A 21945-nucleotide genomic window follows, 5' to 3' on the forward strand; every position below is an offset into this window, starting at 1 on the left:
TGTCCAGTCATATAATTTGTCATTTTAGTGTTCTTAAAATCTCGTCTCGTTCTCATGAACCCAATATCGTGTCTCGTCTCGTCTCGTGAGCTGAGTGTATCGTCACACCCCTAATACATTTGTTACAGTAAGCCTGCAGTGGTATTTGATATTTTGTGATCCTTTTAGAAGTTTCTATATTTCTGCACAAATTTGACCTAAAACTTAATCAGATTTTCATACAAGTCCTAAAAGTAAAGAAAGAGTTCCATATCCATTAAATGAGACAAAATATAGGATTTAGGATTAGCATTAGGATTATTAGATTATCGTTTGAAAATTAGTTTTGAGTCAGGTGTGAGTGGGCCTGTTTAATTTAAATGATAAGGACTCTACTCAAGTCTGAGCTTCACAAGATGTTCGTGGAAGTGTAATATGATGGCAACAAAGGAGATTTGGAGGACTTCAGAAGAAGAGTTGTTGATGCTTGCCAGGCTGGAAAAGGCTACAAAATTGCTATCCAAAAAGAACATTGCTGTGTTTCAGCAGATTGCTAAAGATCACATGGAACGCTTTTGGAACAATGTTTTGGGCGCGGATAAGACCTAAATAGATATTTTTTGTTTTAATGAGAAATGTTATGACTGGAGAAAGGACAATACCTCATTTCACCAATAAGTCTTCATCCCTTCTATGAAAAATGGTGGTGGTAGTATTATGGTTTGTCTCCTTTTTTGCTTCATATTGGCCAGTATGGTGTTTTTGCCATCACTGACAACAATGTATTCTGAATTATAACAGCAAATTCTAGAGAAATGTCAGCTCATCTGTGCATGAATCTCGAGAGTGTGGGCCATGCAAAAGTCAAAATCCTGACTTTAGAAATGCTATGGAATCAAATCAAATCAAATATATTTATATAGCGCTATGGAAGGACCTTAAGCAAGCAGTTCATGGGAATAAACCCGGAAACAACTCAGCAGCTGAGATGAAGCTGTTTTGTACAAAGGAATGGGCTAAAATTCATCCAAGATGATGTGCAGGACTAATCACAAGTTATAGAAACATTTAGTTACAGTTACTGCAGCGCAAGGGGGTCAAATCAGATACTAAAAGCAAAGATATACTTTTGCCACATGTCATTTTGGATCACTTATAGAAAAAATTACAAGGTCTAATGTTTTTGTGTCGTTTGTTTGATTTGTCTCTCTTTTGATTACTTTATGGACTCATGTGGACAGCTGAAGTTTCAGGTCAAATTACTGTAGAAATACAAACACTTTTCAAGGGTTCCCAAACTTTCAAGCACCACTGAATTTATCATATGAAAATGGGTCATCAGCCACTCAGTGCAGTTACTCTGATTTATGCAATAATGATTTATTATCCTATCTCTCATCTGGCTAAGACAACTGTATACAACATAAAAAAAATAATAATTCAACAATGAGGTGATGTCCAAGTGGTGACGTGGAGCAGGGTTGCCAGTTCCTTTTAGTTTTTCCATCTTTTGTGGCACCATATAGATTACAGTGCGTTAACGTATAGTGGAGAAATTGGCTGAGCTCTTCGGTCTTAAGTCAAGCTTCATGGATCTCCAATGTTGTAAAATGGGAATTGTTGAAGGGGCGTTGGGGTACTTAAATTTCTGCAATATTCAAAACGTGTGCGCGCCGTCACTGGCAGCTCTCTCAATATACCCGTGAACGTGAGCGCGCAGAGGAGATACAGAGGAAAAGGAGGCAACAGGAAAACGGAGGAAGAGCGGCGTGGAAAAAAAAGAGAGCCGAAGCGGATTTGTGGCATTATCTTTTCATGTTGTGTTATTGACAGCGATTTTGAGTGCTCCAAGCGGAAACCTCATCCTCTTCTTACAGGTTTATTTGGTTTTACTATGAGTATGAGCGGCGCGTCTCGTGGCGGCCGTTCTCTTTAGATCTCCGCTCGTTCCGAGCATACATTACTGGGGACAGCGCATCTCGCTTCATATGAAGCGTTAGATCTGATGGGAGGAATAACGGATACATTATTAATACCCAGACTGTACTGAACAGCTTAAAATGCGTTTTGTCGGTTTTACAATGGACATTCATTTTTTTGCAACGTGATCTTGGTTGGCTCGGTTATTTCTTTGCACGGAACGCGGAGGAGGGAAATTAGACGGATTTTCCTTAACGAACGCTCCTGAATCACGCTCCCATCATCAACTGAATAATTTCATGACCGTAGGTGATGTAAGCCAACAGAAGAAATACAATAATTAGCGTCTGGGTGATCGAATCGTAGGAGGACAGCGCTCACCTTTGCGTAACTGATCGAATCTTTGTCATCATTTGTCTTCAGCCTCTGGATACGCGGCAGAAGCGCATTTTTGAGGGAACAAGTGGGGCAGATAGGGGGAGATAGAGACGTGGGGGGATACGAGAAACCATCAGAGAGGAGAGTAGGGACGTCGGGAAAGCGAGAGAGAGAGAGAGAGAGAAAATGCTGCCTTCGCAAGAAGCCTCCAAGATTTACCATGACAACTACATGCGGAACTCGCGGGCCATCGGCGTATTGTGGGCCATCTTCACCATCTGTTTCGCCATCATCAACGTGGTGGTCTTCATTCAACCCTACTGGATCGGAGACAGCGTCAACACGCCGCACGCCGGCTACTTCGGTCTGTTCCACTACTGTGTGGGCGAGGGCAACTCAAATCGAGAGCTGACCTGCCAGGGAACGTTCGCCGACTTCAGCTCCATCCCGTCGGGCGCGTTCAAGGCGGCCTCCTTCTTCGTGTTGCTGTCCATGGTACTTATTCTCAGCTGCATCGCGTGCATGGCGCTCTTTTTCTTCTGCAACACCGCCACCGTCTACAAGACATGCGCCTGGATGCAGCTTCTTTGCGGTGAGTGAGAAAAAAGTATCTTTCCCTGTTTTATTCGGCTTTTCCCTGAAGCTACGGCACGGAACATGATGAGATCGCTGGAGCCAGTGGTGTGTGTAAGGTTTTGAAGTTGCGCCTGTTTGGAAACGCGTGTGCGTGTATGTGAGCGGTTTACTAAATGGCTGGCTTTTTGGGCTTACATCTCATTCGCTGTACAGTAGGTTACACTTGGCTACATTATTATGTCATATGAAAAGGTGTTTCCTTGCGCTAGTTTCAGTAAAATAAAACTTATCCCCAAATATGGTGAATCAACACAATCTAGTATACTCAATTGAATAATTATTTTCAAGGTTACATGGTTCCTGTCCAGTTGAACTGTTGTGTTTAATTAAAGCTTCAAGTTTAGTTTGAAAATGAAAAAATTTACCTGAAGATTAGAAGATTACCTCTCCGACATACACACACCCACAAAAACTCACAGAGATAAATACACTGATTGTGATGAAGCATGTGGTATTGACTAGTTACCAGAGGTGGTAGAATAACCAAAACTGCTAAAGACTTGTTACTTTAGAATACTTATAACTCAAAATAAGTAAAAGTAGTAATTTAAATTATTACTTCAGTAAAAGTATCTAGAAGAAATCTGTTCAACTACTCAAGCTACTCAAGAAGTTTTTTAATCATATTTCATATATCACACAATTTTAACTTATTTTTTGTGGCCCAATCTAAAATAAGTGGACCTTGTACTAGTTTTCAGGTGTTTACACTGAATTTGATGATTTTTAATGAGCAATTTTATGAGCAAATGTTTACAGTATATATACCTTACTTTTTCACAAGTAAATGTACAAACCTACTTCTAAAATGTACAGGTGAATAACTTTCTCTTATATTTGGCCTCAGGAACATTCCTCTACAGTGTCCACTAATTGCCAACACAGGGGCTTCACTTTTCTTGGCATGGCTTATCTTTACTATAGCTATATGCAAGTATACTGGGACAAAATATAAATCATGGTGATGAATCGATGATGAAAACACATTTGGATTCAGCATGTAAAAATGCATAAGAGAGTTTTTTTGTTTGCAGTCATGGGACATTCTTTGTAAACGCAGAGTAACAAGCAAAAGTACTGCCTGACACCACAACTCTATGTCCAAACATAATTTCTCTTTGAAGTAATGAAAATTAAACTTGCTGGTAACTTCAGATCATATATAATCTCATAATTTAAGGTACTTTTAATTAATATAACACCACGATAACAACATTTGAAAGTACTGGATGTGGTTATGATGCAACATTATTTAAGATTATTTAAGCCTCATTTGCTCATTGCTCCGAAATTGTATCCAAATCAAGATGGCAAGAGGAAGTAATGCCTGCGCATTAAAGGAGAAATACGTTTGTACCACCATAAAGCAGCAAATATTTATGAAAGTAATTCATTATTTTAACGTTTCTTTTTTTAATAAAATGCAGCTCCCATGCCATTATTATTTCTTTGAAGTCCTCAAATGAGCCAATATTGGCTCCATAGAGCAGGTCCCCCCAATTCTAAGGAGATTTTAGAACATACACTCTGATTCATCCAGACCACTAGGTGTCACAACAATGGCTGTATAATAATGACTTATTGTTCCTTTAAAGAAAATGACATAGGAACATTTTGTGGATTACATGGTGGGAATGCAAGATTTGCCACCATGGAAAGGGCTTATTTGCTGTTTGTTTAGTTTTTCTTTGTTTTTCAGTTGTCCTGCTAACTTTCTGAAGAAACGTGGCTGTTTTGGGTGGGACCCCTACCACACTTTACTTGTTTTGGGTGGGACCCCTACCACACTTGACTTGTTTTGGGGGGACCCCTACCACACTTGACTTGTTTTGGGGGGACCCCTACCACACTTGAATTGGTTTGGGGGGACCCCTACCAAACTTGACAGTCCAGGTCGCAGTGACACTGAGAGTTGAACAAAAAGGACAAATGATGTAACGGGGACACAGATGAATATAATGCAGTAAAAGTGCATTTTTGAACTTGTAAATGTACTTGAGTAAGTGGCCTATAAAGTAAACAACTCTTAAAAGGACAATTTGTTCAAAATGGTGCTTTAATAGTCTAAATGTAATGGAGTAGTGCTAAATGTAGCGCATTACTACCCACCTCTGTTAATTACGTACACCTTAACATAATGAAACAGAGTGTAAATGTATTGGTGGATGTGAAGATGCATTTGCTGCTGTCTGTGTCGGTATGGGAGGGTATGAGTGAACAGGGTGTGTGTATGAGGTTGTGATGGAGGCTGTGAGATGTGCAGTAGTCTACGCCAGAAATCATATTCTCAAGAAAATACACTTCAGTACACACACATGAGCTACAGGCATTTAGAACATGTGACACCACAGGATCAGATCCAGACTGCGACTTGTTATGTGGAAAGAACTTTTAAAAAGGTGTTCATGAGTGGCGGGTGAGTGAGTTCACATTTCTAGACATTGCACCTTTAATCTGGAATTTGGCCATTCTGTGTTGAAAAGGGCACATTTCAGATAGAGGACAGTCATTTTGTGCTTACAATTATAACATTTGGCAGACACTGTTATCCAAACTGACTTATTTAACAGTAGGCACACTCCCTGGGACTCAAAGCCATGGCCATACAAAGTGAGCTACAGGAGATTAGGAAGGCACAACCCAATGAAGAAACAACAGTGGCAGGGTTTGTTTTACTGCTATAACTCAATCCTTCGTCCACACACAACCAGATTCTGTTCATTGCAAATAGCTGAAATTACACAATAAACTTTGTAACCCTCTGAACTCATAAGCAATCATAATCGGCATGATACAACAAGATGGATCCATGCAGGCATATCGCTCTGCAGGGGACCTGCATTAACCAATGACATTATACATCTGCTTCTGAATCGGCACAGATTCAGCCTGTGGCCATGTGATAGACAATTTGCTTACAAAAAAAAACAGTGTTGCAGTGTTAGTGTTACAGCTGCATGCGCCAAGTCGAACACCTGGACCCAAGTTCCCATTTCTGGCCTCAAAATATCTGATTATTCGAAACACACAGGAACTCACTCACGCACACAGAAACGTGCATGTACTCTGAAGTTGCAGATGGTATCCGTTCTCCAGCCTTGTGTTATTTAAGAGCATGGGCAGATGGAGACAAAGCCTCCATGAACATCCCTTTGCATCAGGACCTTGTGAAAGCCCAGACTCACGTCCGCGTCACCTTTATCACAGATGGAGAGAGGAACGCTCGCAAAAACCACAGCCTGACGCTTCTCCTTCATGGAGTAGCGTGACTGTTGCTTATTCTCATTTCAGAGCAAATGCCTCTGGTCCTTGGGTTCAGGTATGACGTTTGTGGAGTTTTCTTGCACTCCCTCACGTTTGGAAAGGTCAGAACGCTTGTTTGTTTGAAATGAGATGTTTACATTAGTGTGGCCTTTACAGTCATCAACACAGCTGTGATCATGTTACTGCTCCTGTCTTCAACCACTCAGTATCAATCAATCAATCAATCAATCAATCAATCAATCTATCTATCTATCTATCTATCTATCTATCTATCTATCTATCTATCTATCTATCTATCTATCTATCTATCTATCTATCTATCTTCCATTCTTAAGTGTTTTGGCATATTTGCAGGTCTGAAGACTGGAAGATGGCGTTTATGCACTAACAGTGTTGTGTGTGTGTGTGTGTGTGTGTGTGTGTGTGTGTGTGTGTGTGTGTGTTTGTGTGTCTGCTTTATGTAGGCCATGTTACAGCTCAGCATGTGAGCGAGTGTGGGTGTATTATTTGTGTGTGTGTGTGTGTGTGTGTGTGTGTGTGTGTGTGTGTGTGTGTGTGTGTGTGTAAATGTGTGTGTAAATGCGTGTGCTAGTGCTGTGTTAGCACCTTGTTCTCATTCCCCTCAGTAACACTAGTTCAATTTGGCTGCCCTGCTCATTTTAGCACTCTCACTTCTCTCTTTTCTTTTCTTTGTCAGAGTTCGGTAGCAGCCGAACAACCTGTTTCTCTGAGAATGATCCACTGGAGCAAATGTAGTCAGTTTAGGAAGTCCTTCCGTTATATTTTACATCTGTTGGCATTTTTACGATTTTTTTTTACTAAATTCAGTTGTGCGCATGTTCCTTCAGCTGAATACTTTCTGCACTGTCGCCTTTGCTGGGAAGTTTCTACAGCTTAGCTGTACTTTCCCCAAAGCGATGGCTCCCACGAGCTCTCCCACTGGTCCACCCCACCTGACCTGCTCAGCCCGTGTGTGCTAAAGGCTGCTGTAGGGGAGAGAATACCAGTCTCCTCAGGGATGAAACAGTGAAGATGACAAATGTCTGGGACCACACCATCAAACACTCACATACAGGAATGGGTGAGTGTGCCTTCGGGTGGTACACAACAATAGTCCTTGTACTGCGTAAACAGGATGAGTGTTATAAATACAGGCAATGCGTTGTGATAAGTCAGAGATTGGTTTGCTGGCTCAGGAAGGAGAAAACGTGTCCTCTGAAATATTGGCAGCTGGTTGTCAAAGTAGCCAGAGCATGAGCAAAAGAGGACTTTCCTTCTAATGGCAACTTTCACTGACTCCTTGAGGACATAGATGTGATTACGGATGTTTCCACCAGCATGTCAGTGCCCACTGGTCATTCATAGAAACCTGCACCCACCTTTCCTTTATCTTTCACTCTTGGAACCATCAATGAGGAGGCTTAAGCAGCAAAGAGGTGCAGTGGGCTAAAGGTAATGATATTAAAGGTACTGATATTTTAGACCTTTTCATGTGTCCAGCCAATGGCCTTACCTGTAATGTATGCCTGTGGTCTACATGTGTGGTGAGTAATCAACACTCCCTCCCCACTGCAGTGTTTTTGGTGGCCACTCTGACAGGCAACGACAAAGCTGAGTTTTAATTATTTCTCGTATTGTGCCCATCTTTAAATGAAATGAATGAAAACGTTCACAATTTGTAACATTTATATTGAAATTGCGCTGAAAGCCTTAAAGTACTTGTCTGTCTAGCGAAGCCACTGGGCGACAGATTAAAGTTGAATCTAAGCAGGGATTTGAGGCCAGTAATCATCTAGCTGTTGGCTGGTCCTAATCTGGAGTGAAGGTGTAATTTGCAGGGGCCTTTTTTTGGCAAAAAGCAGAATGAAATGTTTGAGAGGTGGATGCTTTGAAAGCTCTTGACCCAAATGTTCATCACATGACAAAGAGCTCAACAATAGCCTGAATCCTTTAAACACTACTCCACTGATGCCATGGACATAAACACGTAAGGGTGTGTGTGTGTGTGTGTGTGTGTGTGTGTGTGTGTGTGTGAGAGAGAGAGAGAGAGAGAGAGAGTGAGAGAGAGAAAGAGAGAGATAGAAAAATCAATTTTAAACCAATACACCAAGGCCCCAGCAGACACTATTAATTAGCTGAATATATTTCTTGGCAAAAACACCTTATTTCCATAGTAGCTCTATAATGTCAGCGTCACCAGCTGTAGGAATTCTCTCCTTATTGTAGGAATTCATACTTTTCCTACCCATAATCCTCCTCTGTCCCCAAGGGGTTAAGCGAACCACCATTTTCCACACTGCTGCATGCAACGCTAGCATCAGCAGCAGCAAAGCCCCGCTCCACCCACCGCAATGACCAGACACGCCTGGACTGCTCGCCTGGCTACAAACACACTTGCATCTCCACTACAGCCTTCAACATGGGATTTGTTTGAACATGGATCTCACAGAGGTCATCCAGAAGAAATGAAGAAATGAAAAATAATTAAAAAGTGCTCTGGGCGCTCTGGGAATGATAGTTTCTTCAGCTCTGTGGTGGAGAGCTGCCCCTGCACTGCGCACGGACGCTCACCTCACACACCTCTCTCCAGACTTTCATCTCCTCATTTTTCTGCCCCTGCTTTCCATCACACCCACCCCTAAGGTTCTGGCCCAGGTGCCACCACTGGCTCTACGGTGCTTCCCCTGGCTCTCTTCTCTCTGTGGGCCCCCTTGTGGCGGACCACGGTACTGCTCTTTTTCACATCTGTAATTTGACAGCCCAAGATTCTAAAGAAGAGAGTTAATAAGGGTGCAATCACACAAACACAAACACACACGCACACGCACACACACACAAACCCATGCACATACACACACACACACACACACACACACACACACCCGCACACGCACACGCACACACACACACACACATGCACCTGTATCTGTACAAATTATGTCTTGATATTGGAACCATCCAAGTAAAATGCTGTATTGTAAATAAAAATGAAAAAAGATCAAAGCATGTGAATGGTCTGCTTCATCAGCCTGTGTCTGCTCTTCACTGGAACGGCATGATTAAGTGTTTGTGAGGTTTCCTATACCCTTAAATGTATAAAAAGTATTTTGAAAGTGTGTGCTAGTGAAAGCTACCTAGTAATGTTAGGCAGCTATTGTAATCAGACGTGGTGCGTAAGTAAAGGTGAAACATGCCTGAACCAAACCCACCTTCATGCACAAACACCACATTCCATCACCACTACTCTCATCTCACTCTTCACATCACACCCCACAACTCGTACAGAATACTCATCACCGAGTACTAACTCTGCATGTTGATAAGAGACCTCTTCCTATTGGCTATTCATGTTGACGAGAGACCTCTTCCTATTGGCTATTCCTGTTGATGAGAGACCTCTCCCTATTGGCTCTGCATGTTGATGAGAGACCTCTTCCTATTGGCTATTCATGTTGATGAGAGATCTCTTCCTATTGGCTATTCCTGTTGATGAGAGACCTCTTCCTATTGGCTCTGCATGTTGATGATATACCTCTTCCTATTGGCTCTGCATGTTGATGAAAGACCTCTTCCTATTGGCTATTCATGTTGATGAGAGACCTCTTCCTATTGGCTCTGCATGTTGAGGAGAGACCTCTCCCTATTAGCTATTCATGTTGATGAGATACCTCTTCCTATTGGCTATTCATGTTGATGAGAGATCTCTCTCTATTGGCTCTGCATGTTGATGCGAGACCTCATCCTATTGGATATTCATGTTGATGAGAGACCTCGTCCTATTGGCTATTCCTGTTGATGAGAGACCTCTCCCTATTGGCTCTGCATGTTGAGGAGAGACCTCTTCCTATTGGCTATTCCTGTTGATGAGAGATCTCTCCCTATTGGCTATTCATGTTGATGAGAGAGCTCTCCCTATTGGCTTTTCATGTTGATGAGAGACCTCTCCCTATTGGCTATTCATGTTGATGAGAGACCTCTTCCTATTTGCTATTCCTGTTGATGAGAGACCTCTCCCTATTGGCTATTCATGTTGATGAGAGACCTCGTCCTATTGGCTATTCCTGTTGATGAGAGACCTCTCCCTATTGGCTATTCATGTTGATGAGAGACCTCTCCCTATTGGCTATTTATGTTGATGAGAGACTTCTTCCTATTGGCTATTCCTGTTGATGAGAGACCTCTCCCTATTGGCTATTCATGTTGATGAGAGACCTCTCCCTATTGGCTATTCATGTTGATGAGAGACTTCTCCCTATTGGCTATTCATGTTTATGAGAGACCTCTTCCTATTGGCTATTCCTGTTGATGAGAGACCTATTCCTATTGGCTATTCCTGTTGATGAGAGATCTCTCCCTATTGGCTATTCATGTTGATGAGAGACCTCTCCCTATTGGCTCTTCATGTTGATGAGAGACCTCTCCCTATTGGCTATGCATGTTTATGAAAGACCTCTCCCTATTGGCTATTCATGTTGATGAGAGACTTCTTCCTATTGGCTATTCCTGTTGATGAGAGACCTCTCCCTATTGGCTATTCATGTTGATGAGAGACCTCTCCCTATTGGCTATTCATGTTGATGAGAGACCTCTTCCTATTTGCTATTCCTGTTGATGAGAGACCTCTCCCTAATGGCTCTTTATGTTGATGAGAGACTTCTCCCTATTGGCTATTCATGTTTATGAGAGACCTCTTCCTATTGGCTATTCCTGTTGATGAGAGACCTATTCCTATTGGCTATTCCTGTTGATGAGAGATCTCTCCCTATTGGCTATTCATGTTGATGAGAGACCTCTTCCTATTGGCTATGCATGTTTATGAAAGACCTCTTCCTATTGGCTATTCCTGTTGATGAGAGACCTCTCTCTATTGGCTATTCATGTTGATGAGAGACCTCATCCTATTGGCTATTCCTGTTGATGAGAGACCTCTCCCTATTGGCTATTCATGTTGATGAGAGACCTCTCCCTATTGGCTATTCCTGTTGATGAGAGACCTCTCCCTATTGGCTATTCAGGTTGATGAGATACCTCTCCCTATTGGCTATTCATGTTGAGGAGAGACCTCTTCCTATTGGCTATTCATGTTGATGAGAGGCCTCTTCCTATTGGCTATTCCTGTTGATGAGAGACCTCTCCCTATTGGCTCTGCATGTTGAGGAGGGACCTCTCCCTATTGGCTCTGCATGTTGAGCAGAGACCTCTTCCTATTGGCTATTCATGTTGATGATATACCTCTTCCTATTGGCTATTCATGTTGATGAGAGACCTCTTCCTATTGGCTCTGCATATTGATAAGAGACCTCTCCCTATTGGCTATTCATGTTGATGAGAGACCTCTCCCTATTGGCTATTCATGTTGATGAGAGACTTCTTCCTATTGGCTATTCCTGTTGATGAGAGACCTCTCCCTATTGGCTATTCATGTTGATGAGAGACCTCTTCCTATTGGCTATTCATGTTGATGAGAGGCCTCTTCCTATTGGCTATTCCTGTTGATGAGAGACCTCTCCCTATTGGCTCTGCATGTTGAGGAGGGACCTCTCCCTATTGGCTCTGCATGTTGAGGAGAGACCTCTTCCTATTGGCTATTCATGTTGATGATATACCTCTCCCTATTGGCTATTCATGTTGATGGGAGACCTCTTCCTATTGGCTCTGCATATTGATAAGAGACCTCTCCCTATTGGCTATTCATGTTTATGAGAGACCTCTTCCTATTGGCTAGTCATGTTGATGAGATAGCTCTTCCTATTGGCTATTCATATGAGCATTTATACAGACTCGCGCATACACACACATGCACTGATATGCACACACACACACACACACACGCACACACACACACACACACACACACACACACACACACACACACACACACACACACTGTGACACCATCAATTCTGAATTTGCTCATATTTGCTAATTCACAGTAATATATTAGTTCCACCAGTATTTCTGTGCAGTCTCTTTCTGCTTACATGCAGCACGTTAATTTCTGTTTCATTAGTATCTGTAAACCAGTAAAAGCATCAGACTCTAGGCCTGCATGTAGTTATAGTTCCTTGTGGTTAATTACCCAACCTATGGAGCCATAAGCTCTTACTGTATCTTCCTAATGGCAAAGCAAGAGTTGAAGTTACTGTTAGTGTTGTGCTTCTGGCCACAGTCTTCAGAGCGGCGTTTGCCCTAGTTAGACCCTACTGCTGGGCAGGCCCGCTCTACACAGAGCATTACTGCAGGGGGGGGTATAATGTTTAAGGCATATGAACAAAGTGTATACAGAAACACAAGCACGCCCACCACATGGTAATTACAGTTACACTACATTTGACCATCTAAGCAGACATGTCTCATTATACGAGACATGACAAAAAAATCAGCAACAGCACACACACACATCCACCGACTGCATTAAAAGCTAGTTTACTGTTTACAGCCACCTTTCATTTTCAGTTAAATTCTACAAGGGTTGCCATATAATGCCTGTGTGTGCGTGTGCGCCTATGTGTGTGTGTGTGTGTGTGTGTGTGTGTGTGTGTGTGTGTGTGTGTGTGTGTGTGTGTGTGTGTGCGTGCGTGTGTGTGTGTGCGCGCGCCTATGTGTGTGTGTGTGTGCGCACGCCTATGTGTGTGTGTGCGCGCGCCAATGTGTGTGTGTGTGTGTGTGTGTGTGTGTGTGTGTGTGTGTGTGTGTGTGTGTGTGTGTTGTGTGTGTGTTTATGCATCACTGCATGGAGATTTCACTCACTGCTTGTCTCCAGCTGGCTCAAGTCATAACAACCCCATATAGATTTTTAATCAGCTCTCCTTCCTGTGTAGCAGATGAAATTGCATTGCAGTTCTGTGGCGAGGAGGACAAACCTCCTTGTCTCCTTCACAGCTGCTAACATGGCAGATAATGGAGACAGCCTCTGAGGCAGATAATGGAGACAGCCTCTGAGGCAGATAATGGAGACAGCCTCTGAGGCATCAAACTGTCAATCAGTGTCAGGCATGGAGTATTGATGCTCAGCTGTAATGGATGGTATTCGGTTGTGTTAATAAGTTCTGTGCTGAATTGAAGCCTGGAAGGCATTTGCTGACAAGGCCCAGATGTGCCATGGGGGCGAAAAGAAGAAAAAAAAAGTTAAAGGAGAACACTTACACTACGGTAGAGTTAAAGGAGAACACTTACACTATGGTAGTGTTAAAGGAGAACACTTACACTACGGTAGAGTTAGAGAACACCTACACTACGGTAGTGTTAAAGGAGAACACTTACACTATGGTAGTGTTAAAGGAGAACACTTACACTACGGTAGAGTTAGAGAACACCTACACTACGGTAGTGTTAAAGGAGAACACTTACACTATGGTAGTGTTAAAGGAGAACACTTACACTACGGTAGTGTTAAAGGAGAACCCTTTCACTACGGCCAGTGTTAAAGGAGAACACTTACACTATGGTAGAGTTAGAGAACACCTACACTACGGTAGTGTTAAAGGAGAACACCTACACTATGGTAGTGTTAAAGGAGAACCCTTAAATTCATTTCTTTGCATTACTTTTTATTTAAAGCATCATTGTAAAATAAGTTTTTCATTTTCTAATTTTTAGATTTTGAATTATATGAAAATTTTTACAAGGTTTGTCCCTCTGTAATTTTAGGCTAAATAAGACATATCAGCAAGGTGTGGATGGGTCAGGCTGTATAGGTGTATAAAATTACCTTTATACTTTCTGCTTTGGGACTGATATACTATGAGTGGTATATAAATGGTGTATGAGTGTCTGCTATGCATAGGGCTTAATATTTCCAACTTGGAGATAATTGGAGGATTAACTAATTAACTCATTGCTACATGTATGCGTTACACATACCCTAACATGCGTGTGCATTCACACATGCACATGGAGCTAATGACATAATGACCTGGCTGTTGTGCTCTCAGCTCTTCTAGCATGTTCACACCGCATTGCACACACAAAAAACACCCATAGACATATACATGCAGCGCGCACACACATGCAGCCTTTTTGGGGGGGTTTTCTCTCTCTATAAAGGTTTTTGTCAGTTCTGCCTTATGCATATGCCAAGGTTCCCCATGACAGACCACAGACCACCACCAGAAAGACAAAAGTTTTGTGCTGATGGCCACATGGGGTGGGGAGTGTATGCTTAAAAAGACTGAATGGCCTTTTTTGACATTTGCGCCTGTGCGTGTGTGTATTTTATAGAAAGCAAAGAGCCACGCCGTGCCTGTCAGGCTGGACTGGCCTTGAGGAGCTGCCACAGGGACAAAGCCCTGAATTCACGCTTCCTGTCACCAGCACTCCCAATGCTCCCAGTGCTCCCAGCGCTCCCAGTGCTCCCAGTGCTCCCAGTGCTCCCAGCACTCCCAATGCTCCCAGTGCTCCCAATGCTCCCAGTGCTCCCAGCGCTCCCAGTGCTCCCAATGCTCCCAATGCTCCCAATGCTCCCAGTGCTCCCAGTGCTCCCAGCGCTCCCAGTGCTCCCAGCGCTCCCAGCGCTCCCAGCGCTCCCAGTGCTCCCAGTGCTCATTAGCACTCCTGAAGTGCAGGATGCTCTGGCTTCTGCGAGTCATTGTTCTTTCTCTGCTATTCTGTGTTATTCATCATTGTCTAAAATATGATTAAAATACAAAGTCTTAATTCACTTGTTTCTTCTACAGACATTTGCCAAAGAGTGTATAGTTTCTGTGATTTCTTCATAAATTAATGTTGCCTAGTATAGTATTGAATAGTATATTATTGTATTGTATGGCTCCCTGCAACCCACACAGGTTTTATAATATATTTTGGTACGATTGAATTATTAAAATATTAATAGCATATCATGGCATTTAGGTTACAGGAATATCAATGTTGCTTTACAATTCTCTAGAATTCAACAGTTTTATTTTTTAGGACGATCCCACATGTCAGTGAAAGCATTTGGTTGGTAGTAAACCATTGATTTTGTAGAACAGAAGCAGTATACATTCATAGAATAAAAGGGAAATATATTTATATTTTTGTTTTCTGTGCTTTTCACTAGAACGTGCAGGTCGGGTGTTTCTGCCTGCCTCATCTCCCCAGGTATTCTTTTGACTCTTAAAGATCTTTCAGCACATTTTGAAGTCCTAACACCTCTGCACTTTTTTGGCTGGGCCAAGCAGAGCCCGGTTCCAAGCAGGACTGAAACTGTGTGCACAGGGAGAAGAACAGAAACCAAAAACAACCAGAACACAAAGTAAAAAGAGGAATTTTGGAAGAATTCACTGGAGGTTTTTCTTTAGGCACACAAATTGCTTTAAACACACACCCCACACTCTCACACACCCAAACTCATACAAACACACACACTCACACACAGACCAATCAGTCACAGCATTAAAACCACTGACAGGTGAAGCGAATAACATTGATTATCTCGGTACAGTGGCACCTGTCAAGGGTTTGGATGTATTAGACTACACATGAAGAGTCAGTTCTTGAAGTTGATGTGTTGGAAGCAGGAATAATGAGCATGCCTAGGGGTCTGGGCAACTCTGACAAGGGCCCGATAGTGATGGCTCGACAGCAGGGTCAGGGCAGGTCTACAGCAGCAGGTCTACAGCAGCAGGTCTACAGCAGCAGGGCTCGTGAGCTTCTCCAGCAGGTAGTGGTTACTACATCCCAAAAGTGGTCCAGCAAAGACAACCAGTGAACTCATGACAGGATTTATGTGGCAAACAGCTCGAGGTGTTGGCTTGACTTCCAAATTCCTCATTTCCCGATCCAGTCAAGCATCTGTGGGACATAACGAACAAACACGCCCGATCACTGCAGGCCCCACCTCAAAACTTACAGGAGTTTACAGATGTGCTGCCCAGAGGTCTTGTAGAGTGAATGACTGAGAGGGTCAGAAGGGTTTTGGTGGCACAACAGGGAACTGTTACTGTAATATAGATCAGTGTGCATGTACACACACATGAAGTAAGATTCTTGTCAAACTAAAAGCTTTTTATTGCTTCATAAATAGATTGAAATCCAATTGCTAATGAAGATGTACTCTCTTTGTGTTTAAGGTACTCGCTCTACTGCTAATTACAGCAGTGGAGGAAACACAGACTCTTGCACATGTGCGTGCGTATGTGCACACACACACATTTATGTATGTTCACACATTTAAGCACAACAGTCATATTGAGTAGAAATAAGTCTTTCCTCCATCCCAAACTAAGCTTCAATAAACTTGCCCCACTCCCACATGTTAATTTGTGATATTTCATGCAGAGGCTTGTCCACAGTTCCTGAATCCATCTCTCAAAGAATCACCCACTTTAGTGAATACAGCTGAATTCAGCAGAGTTGTGCCAGTTTCAAGCAAACAGTGAGTGTGTAGCTCCTAATTGGAAGAAAACCAGTGCAGAGGCAGTGTTGACAAACAGACAGTTGTGATTAGGCTGTGTCATGGTGACATAAGGAATCACCATTCCTTATAAGGGAAAGAGGGAGGGAGAGGGAGGGAGAGAGAGGGAGGTAAAGAGAGAGAGCAAGAACAGGGGTATGTTTTACACTAAAGCATGCTTTATGTGAGCTTGTGTGTAAGAGGAAGAGGAAGAGGAAAAGATTTAACGAGGAAGATGATGCTTATGGTGGGACTAGTGTGTGTGCATAAATGAAAGCCAGAAAAGAGGAGGACAGAGATGGAGTGTGTGTGTGTGTGTGTGTGTGTGTGTGTGTGTGTGTGTGTGTGTGGAGGGGGGGGGGGGGGGGGGGGGGGACTTCAAAGAGCTGGAGCAGCATCAGCACCGCACTGATCTCCAACCTGAGGGCAAACAGAGACAAACCCAAAGAGAAACAGTGTTATACACACACACACACACACACACACACACACACACACACACACACACACACACACACACACACACACACACACATTGTCCTGTCTCTTTCTCTATCTCATTCCCACACACACACACACACACACACACACACACACACACACACACACACACATACACACATTGTCCTGTCTCTTTCTCTATCTCATTCCCACACACACACACACACACACACACACACACACACACACACACACACACACACACACACACACACACACACACACACACACACACACACCCTCCAATCCTACCCTGGTTCATACAGTCAAAAAGCCCTGTGGTGTTCTACAATTGGCTTGGAGCAGAAAGCAGAAAAGATTAAGGACTTGTGTGTAGCCAGGTGTTGGACACACGGTTGTGGAAGGGGAGGACACGGCGTGCTACCTCTTCCCTTCCCCGTAGAATGAACATACAGAGGACACATAAGGCCCCTCCGCAGGAACCACCACAAACAAAACTACCCGTCATTCCCCGTGCAGCCGAGATTCAGCAGCGCCGAAACTCCCGCAGCAACAAGCCAGGCTTTGAAACAGTGTTCCTAACACGCTGTAGGAGCTGTCATTACCGCCAGCTCATCTGGTCCACCATCATCGGCTGGAGGAGGGCCAGACAGCCAGGACTCGCTGTCCACCGAGTCCCCCGTGAGAGAGCTCCAGGCTGGGGCAAAACTGAGCTGCTCTTCCACGGCTGCGCTGCACCTGTTCAAACAGGGAAGAGACAGCAGTGTGTGATCAGGCGCTTACACATCAGAGTGGAAGAGACAGGGACGGAGGGATGGAGGGATGGAGGGACGGAGGGATGGAGGGATGGAGGGATGGAGGGACGGAGAGCAGATGGAGAGCAGGTGACTCGGTAGTGATTTATACTGCAGCATGTTGGATTTCAAATACGACAATGTGAAGAAGGTGGAGCTTGGTTTAAAGGAAACGTATATCCATGTATATCCATGTTGAAGTTTCCTTTTCATGCGCCCCTCATCTGAGGAATCGTAAAGTAAGAAATCATTAGACAAATTATTATCATCATATTTTGTACTTAGTTGCAAATCATTTGCAGTTAATGACTACTGGGAGCCCCCCACAGACACTGAGCGGACCCTGGTGGTCTGTCTGCTCATTTCCTGCTTGCTAGGTGAGATCCATGTTCCTGGTGACTGACACACAGTACGCTGCATGGTCCCTTTATTTGCTTTAGAAGCTCATATTGGGTCATTGTGCTACTGCTAGGTGATATCTTACAATCTTTATTGTCGAATTTCTATGAATGTAGAATTCCTCAAAAGATCAATTACAGAGAATGAAACACTAGAGCAGCGTAACATATACAGTATATACAGTATATACACATATACAGTATATACCCAGACTCCCTGCAGGCCAGAACTGCTGCCATTTTCTTGTTCCATCACCTTTGCTGCAGGTTTATGTCTGTTCAAAGAACCTTACAGGCCTGCCTGTCTGTTCTGCCAGTGGCTGACATGACTATCTATGACCGTCTATCTATGACTGGATTTCTTTTTTATATGTTCAACCATCATCCTTCATTTCTGAAAGTATTACTCAAGTCATCCCCTACTATGGTCTTCAGTGCAGTGTTGGTTGCTATTCCATACGTCACCTTTGCAGTGTTGAGTGTGACATGTCTTATGATTTGGCAGTGTAATTGGTTGGTTGATTTATTCATCTTTTGAGTCACATGATGGACACTTATCGTAGTGGTCATGTTATGGACTAAAGCCTCCATATGCACAACTAGAATTGACACCTAGCAGCCTTGGGCATGAGTCACTGATACACCACATCACAAAGAAGCAGCGATTGCACAAATTATTTGATCTCTTAAGATTCTTCTTTAAAAGGACTGCAATATGTATCATTTACCTGTTATTCAAATCAGGATGGGCGAACTCTTGAATTAAAACTTTCATTTAAAATCCAGTGTGCTACAGCAAGAAGCCAAAACAAGAAAGTTTATTGTGGTGTGCCTTTTACAAAAATGGTCAAATCCCCTGATGCCTGTTTGATTTGAACACAGTAGGGCATCCATTCATCCAATATGGCTTCTCCATCTACCTGTTTGAAACCTCGTGATATACAGTCTAATAAATATTCTGTTGGTTTATTAAGGATAAATTTCCATATAAACTCATTCAGTCTAACTCCAATTAAAGCACCACTAACTCACTTCAGATGAAGACATGGACAACCTACCAGATGGAATAGTGGAAATCATGAGGAGAGAAACAGACAGGCAGAGTGAAAGAGAGAGAGTCAGAGAGACAGACAGACTGAAAGAGAGAGAGAGTCGGAGAGACAGACAGAGAGACAAGTGTCCACTGGCACCTGTGTCTTTGTGTTAAGGTTTCCCAAGTTTTTTTATCCTCTCTCACTTGAGCAAAATTATGTAAATGGTCATGTACAACAGTGTGAGTCCTGCAGTTCTTTGCTATTTAGTCATGTGTGTTAACTGCCAAACAATTAGGCCTCACTATCAGGTTTTGTTAGTTGTTGCTATGATGTGTCTGTCTTTGGGTCTAATGTTTCAGGTCTAAACACTTAGACCTGAAAGGTCTTATTTCATATGTGGTTGTGAAAGCCCTGTCATTTCTTGCAGGATGGTGATGTGTGTTTGATTTTATGTTACTCCATAAAGCTCTAATTGATTCTGTGCGGTGCACCATGTTCTCTATGGTGAAAGGACATGAGGCCAGAGAACCTCCCTGAGTGGATCCCTGAGCAGATTCCTGAGCTGATCCCTGAGTGGATCCCTGAGTGGATCCCTGAGCGGCCCAGGAACAGGGACTGTGTGCATGTGAAATCCGCTCTAACAGTGCGTCACGTTCACAGTGACGTAGTGCATTCTTCACCATCTGCCCTTGTTTCTCATTCTCCGAGTCTTTCATTCTCCATGATTAATCAGCACCAGCTTGCTCTCTGTGGGCTCCATGCCGCAGAACCGCACGATTACGAGACCCTTCTGAAATAACGGCGTCCTCTTTTTGCGCACGTGTCTCTCCCGTCCCTTTGACGTTCTGTCTCTTGATCACATGAGATCGGGGTGCTGGTATCACGTTCACTTAGTCTCTGCAAACCTCAGCGCGTTGTGCCTTTAAGTGTACACTCGTTGTTACAAAAATAATCCAGTGGTCTTGTTTTGCCATGCCGTATGTGTTGAGGACTTGGGGACTTGGGTTTGTGGGGGGAGGGGGGGGGGGTAACGCTTGTCGTTATGTTTTTCTTTTTGTTTTGTTTTGCGTTTTTTTCCATCAGATGCAAAATCTCCCAACGCAGTGACGCACGCATGAAAAGAATGCAGGTGCAGCACTTTGGGATGATGGGGGCATGTGGGGGTGTGTGTGTGTGTGTGTGTGACGGGACGTTTCGGCTGATGGGGCATTTGGGGTGTGGGTGCGAGTGTGTGTGTGTGTGAGAGAGAGAGTTGCTTTGGCTGACGGAGGCATTTGGGGGTGTGTGTTTGTACGTAGTTTCGGCTGACTGTGCCATTTGGACTCTGTGTGTGCGCGTGTGTGTGTAGTTTAGGTTGGTCAGGACATTTGGTGCTGTGTGTGTGTGTGTGTGTGTGTGTGTGTGTGTGTGTGTGTGTGTGTGTGTGTGTGTGTGTGTGTGTGCGTGTGTGTGTGTGTGCGCGTGAGTAGTTGTGGCTGATGGGGGCAGTTAGGCTATGAGTGTGTGTGTGAGTAGTTTTGGCTGATGAGAACATTTGGGCAATGTGAGTGTGTGTGTATCCATGTGTGGACAGAAAGCGTTGTTCATCTCTGCAGGTGCAGGACCCTGCTTTAGGGAAGGTGCTGCTGTCATGTCAGTGCATGACCCTGCACTGTGTTCTCAGGTGCGTGACGTAGCCCTGACTGCAGTAGTGCCCCCGGCCTGCTCAACACCCTCCTCCCTCCTCTCTGCTCCTCTCTCTTCACAGGAGGAGACCACCGTTGTGTGCTGCTAGGAAGGATCACGTTATTTAACCATAAAAGGTTCTCATTTCCAAACACAGTGCATGTGGTCCCTCCAGGATTCACTCGACCTTCGTATGACCCTGAACGCAGATCAGATAAAGCCGGATTGGTTCTAGTTCGCCGTGACTAGAACTCTTTCATTTTTACACTATTTTAATGTGGAATGCAAGTGTGCACCATTGTTCCACTTTTCTTGTTCAATTTGGTCGATTTTCACTGATCTGGATAACATCTCCCTCCCTCTCTCTCTCCCTCTCTCTCTCCCTCTCTCTCCTCATCTGTCTCTGTATGCATGTGTGCAGCTGTGTGCCTGGTGTTGGGCTGTATGATTTTCCCAGATGGCTGGGACGCAGAGGTGATCCGGGACATGTGCGGGGAGGGACACGGGGAAGTACACCCTGGGGAACTGCTCGGTGCGCTGGGCCTACATCCTGGCCATCATCGGGATCCTGGACGCCCTCATCCTCTCCTTCCTCGCCTTCGTCCTTGGGAACCGCCAGAGTGACTTTCTGCAAGATGAAGTCAAGGCTGACAATAAAGGTGAGAGTTGACTAGCAGAACCGACCTGGTGCCGCAGACTAACGGCACCAGACTAACTATACAGCTGTTCTGATTGATGCTAAATATGGTAGAAGAATACAGGCACAGAGAAACACAGTCCTGGAGATGTCCTACTCTTCTTAATGCCAATCAAGGCATCTAAGCATCTAAACATTGCACCTGGCGGTCTGAAGTCTAAACCTTACATGATAGTAGATCTACAAGAGATCTATTAAAGTAACTAAGGCAATCTGAATTGAACTGCATGTAATCAGAAGAGGTTTTTCTTGTCTAGGAATCTCTAACTGCACCTTTAACTCATCGGTGGACAGGTCTAATGTTCACTGATTCTTGCTCATGTCCATAAATCGCATGAATGAC

At 43.7% G+C, this 21945-nt stretch overlaps 1 protein-coding gene across 1 annotated transcript in view; it reads left to right on the forward strand.

The window, feature by feature from the left end:
• The first annotated feature begins 1696 nt into the window (after positions 1–1696).
• lhfpl4a (LHFPL tetraspan subfamily member 4a) overlaps positions 1697–21945 on the forward strand; it is a 41544-nt gene continuing 21295 nt past the window's right edge. Inside the window, 3 exon segments of the mRNA XM_077014151.1 lie at positions 1697–2869; positions 21327–21403; positions 21405–21564. Coding sequence (XP_076870266.1) covers positions 2464–2869; positions 21327–21403; positions 21405–21564 — 643 coding nt within the window. The 5' untranslated portion in view covers positions 1697–2463.

The sequence above is a fragment of the Brachyhypopomus gauderio genome, chromosome 8, assembly GCF_052324685.1.
Source record: "Brachyhypopomus gauderio isolate BG-103 chromosome 8, BGAUD_0.2, whole genome shotgun sequence".
Lineage (NCBI taxonomy): Eukaryota > Metazoa > Chordata > Actinopteri > Gymnotiformes > Hypopomidae > Brachyhypopomus > Brachyhypopomus gauderio.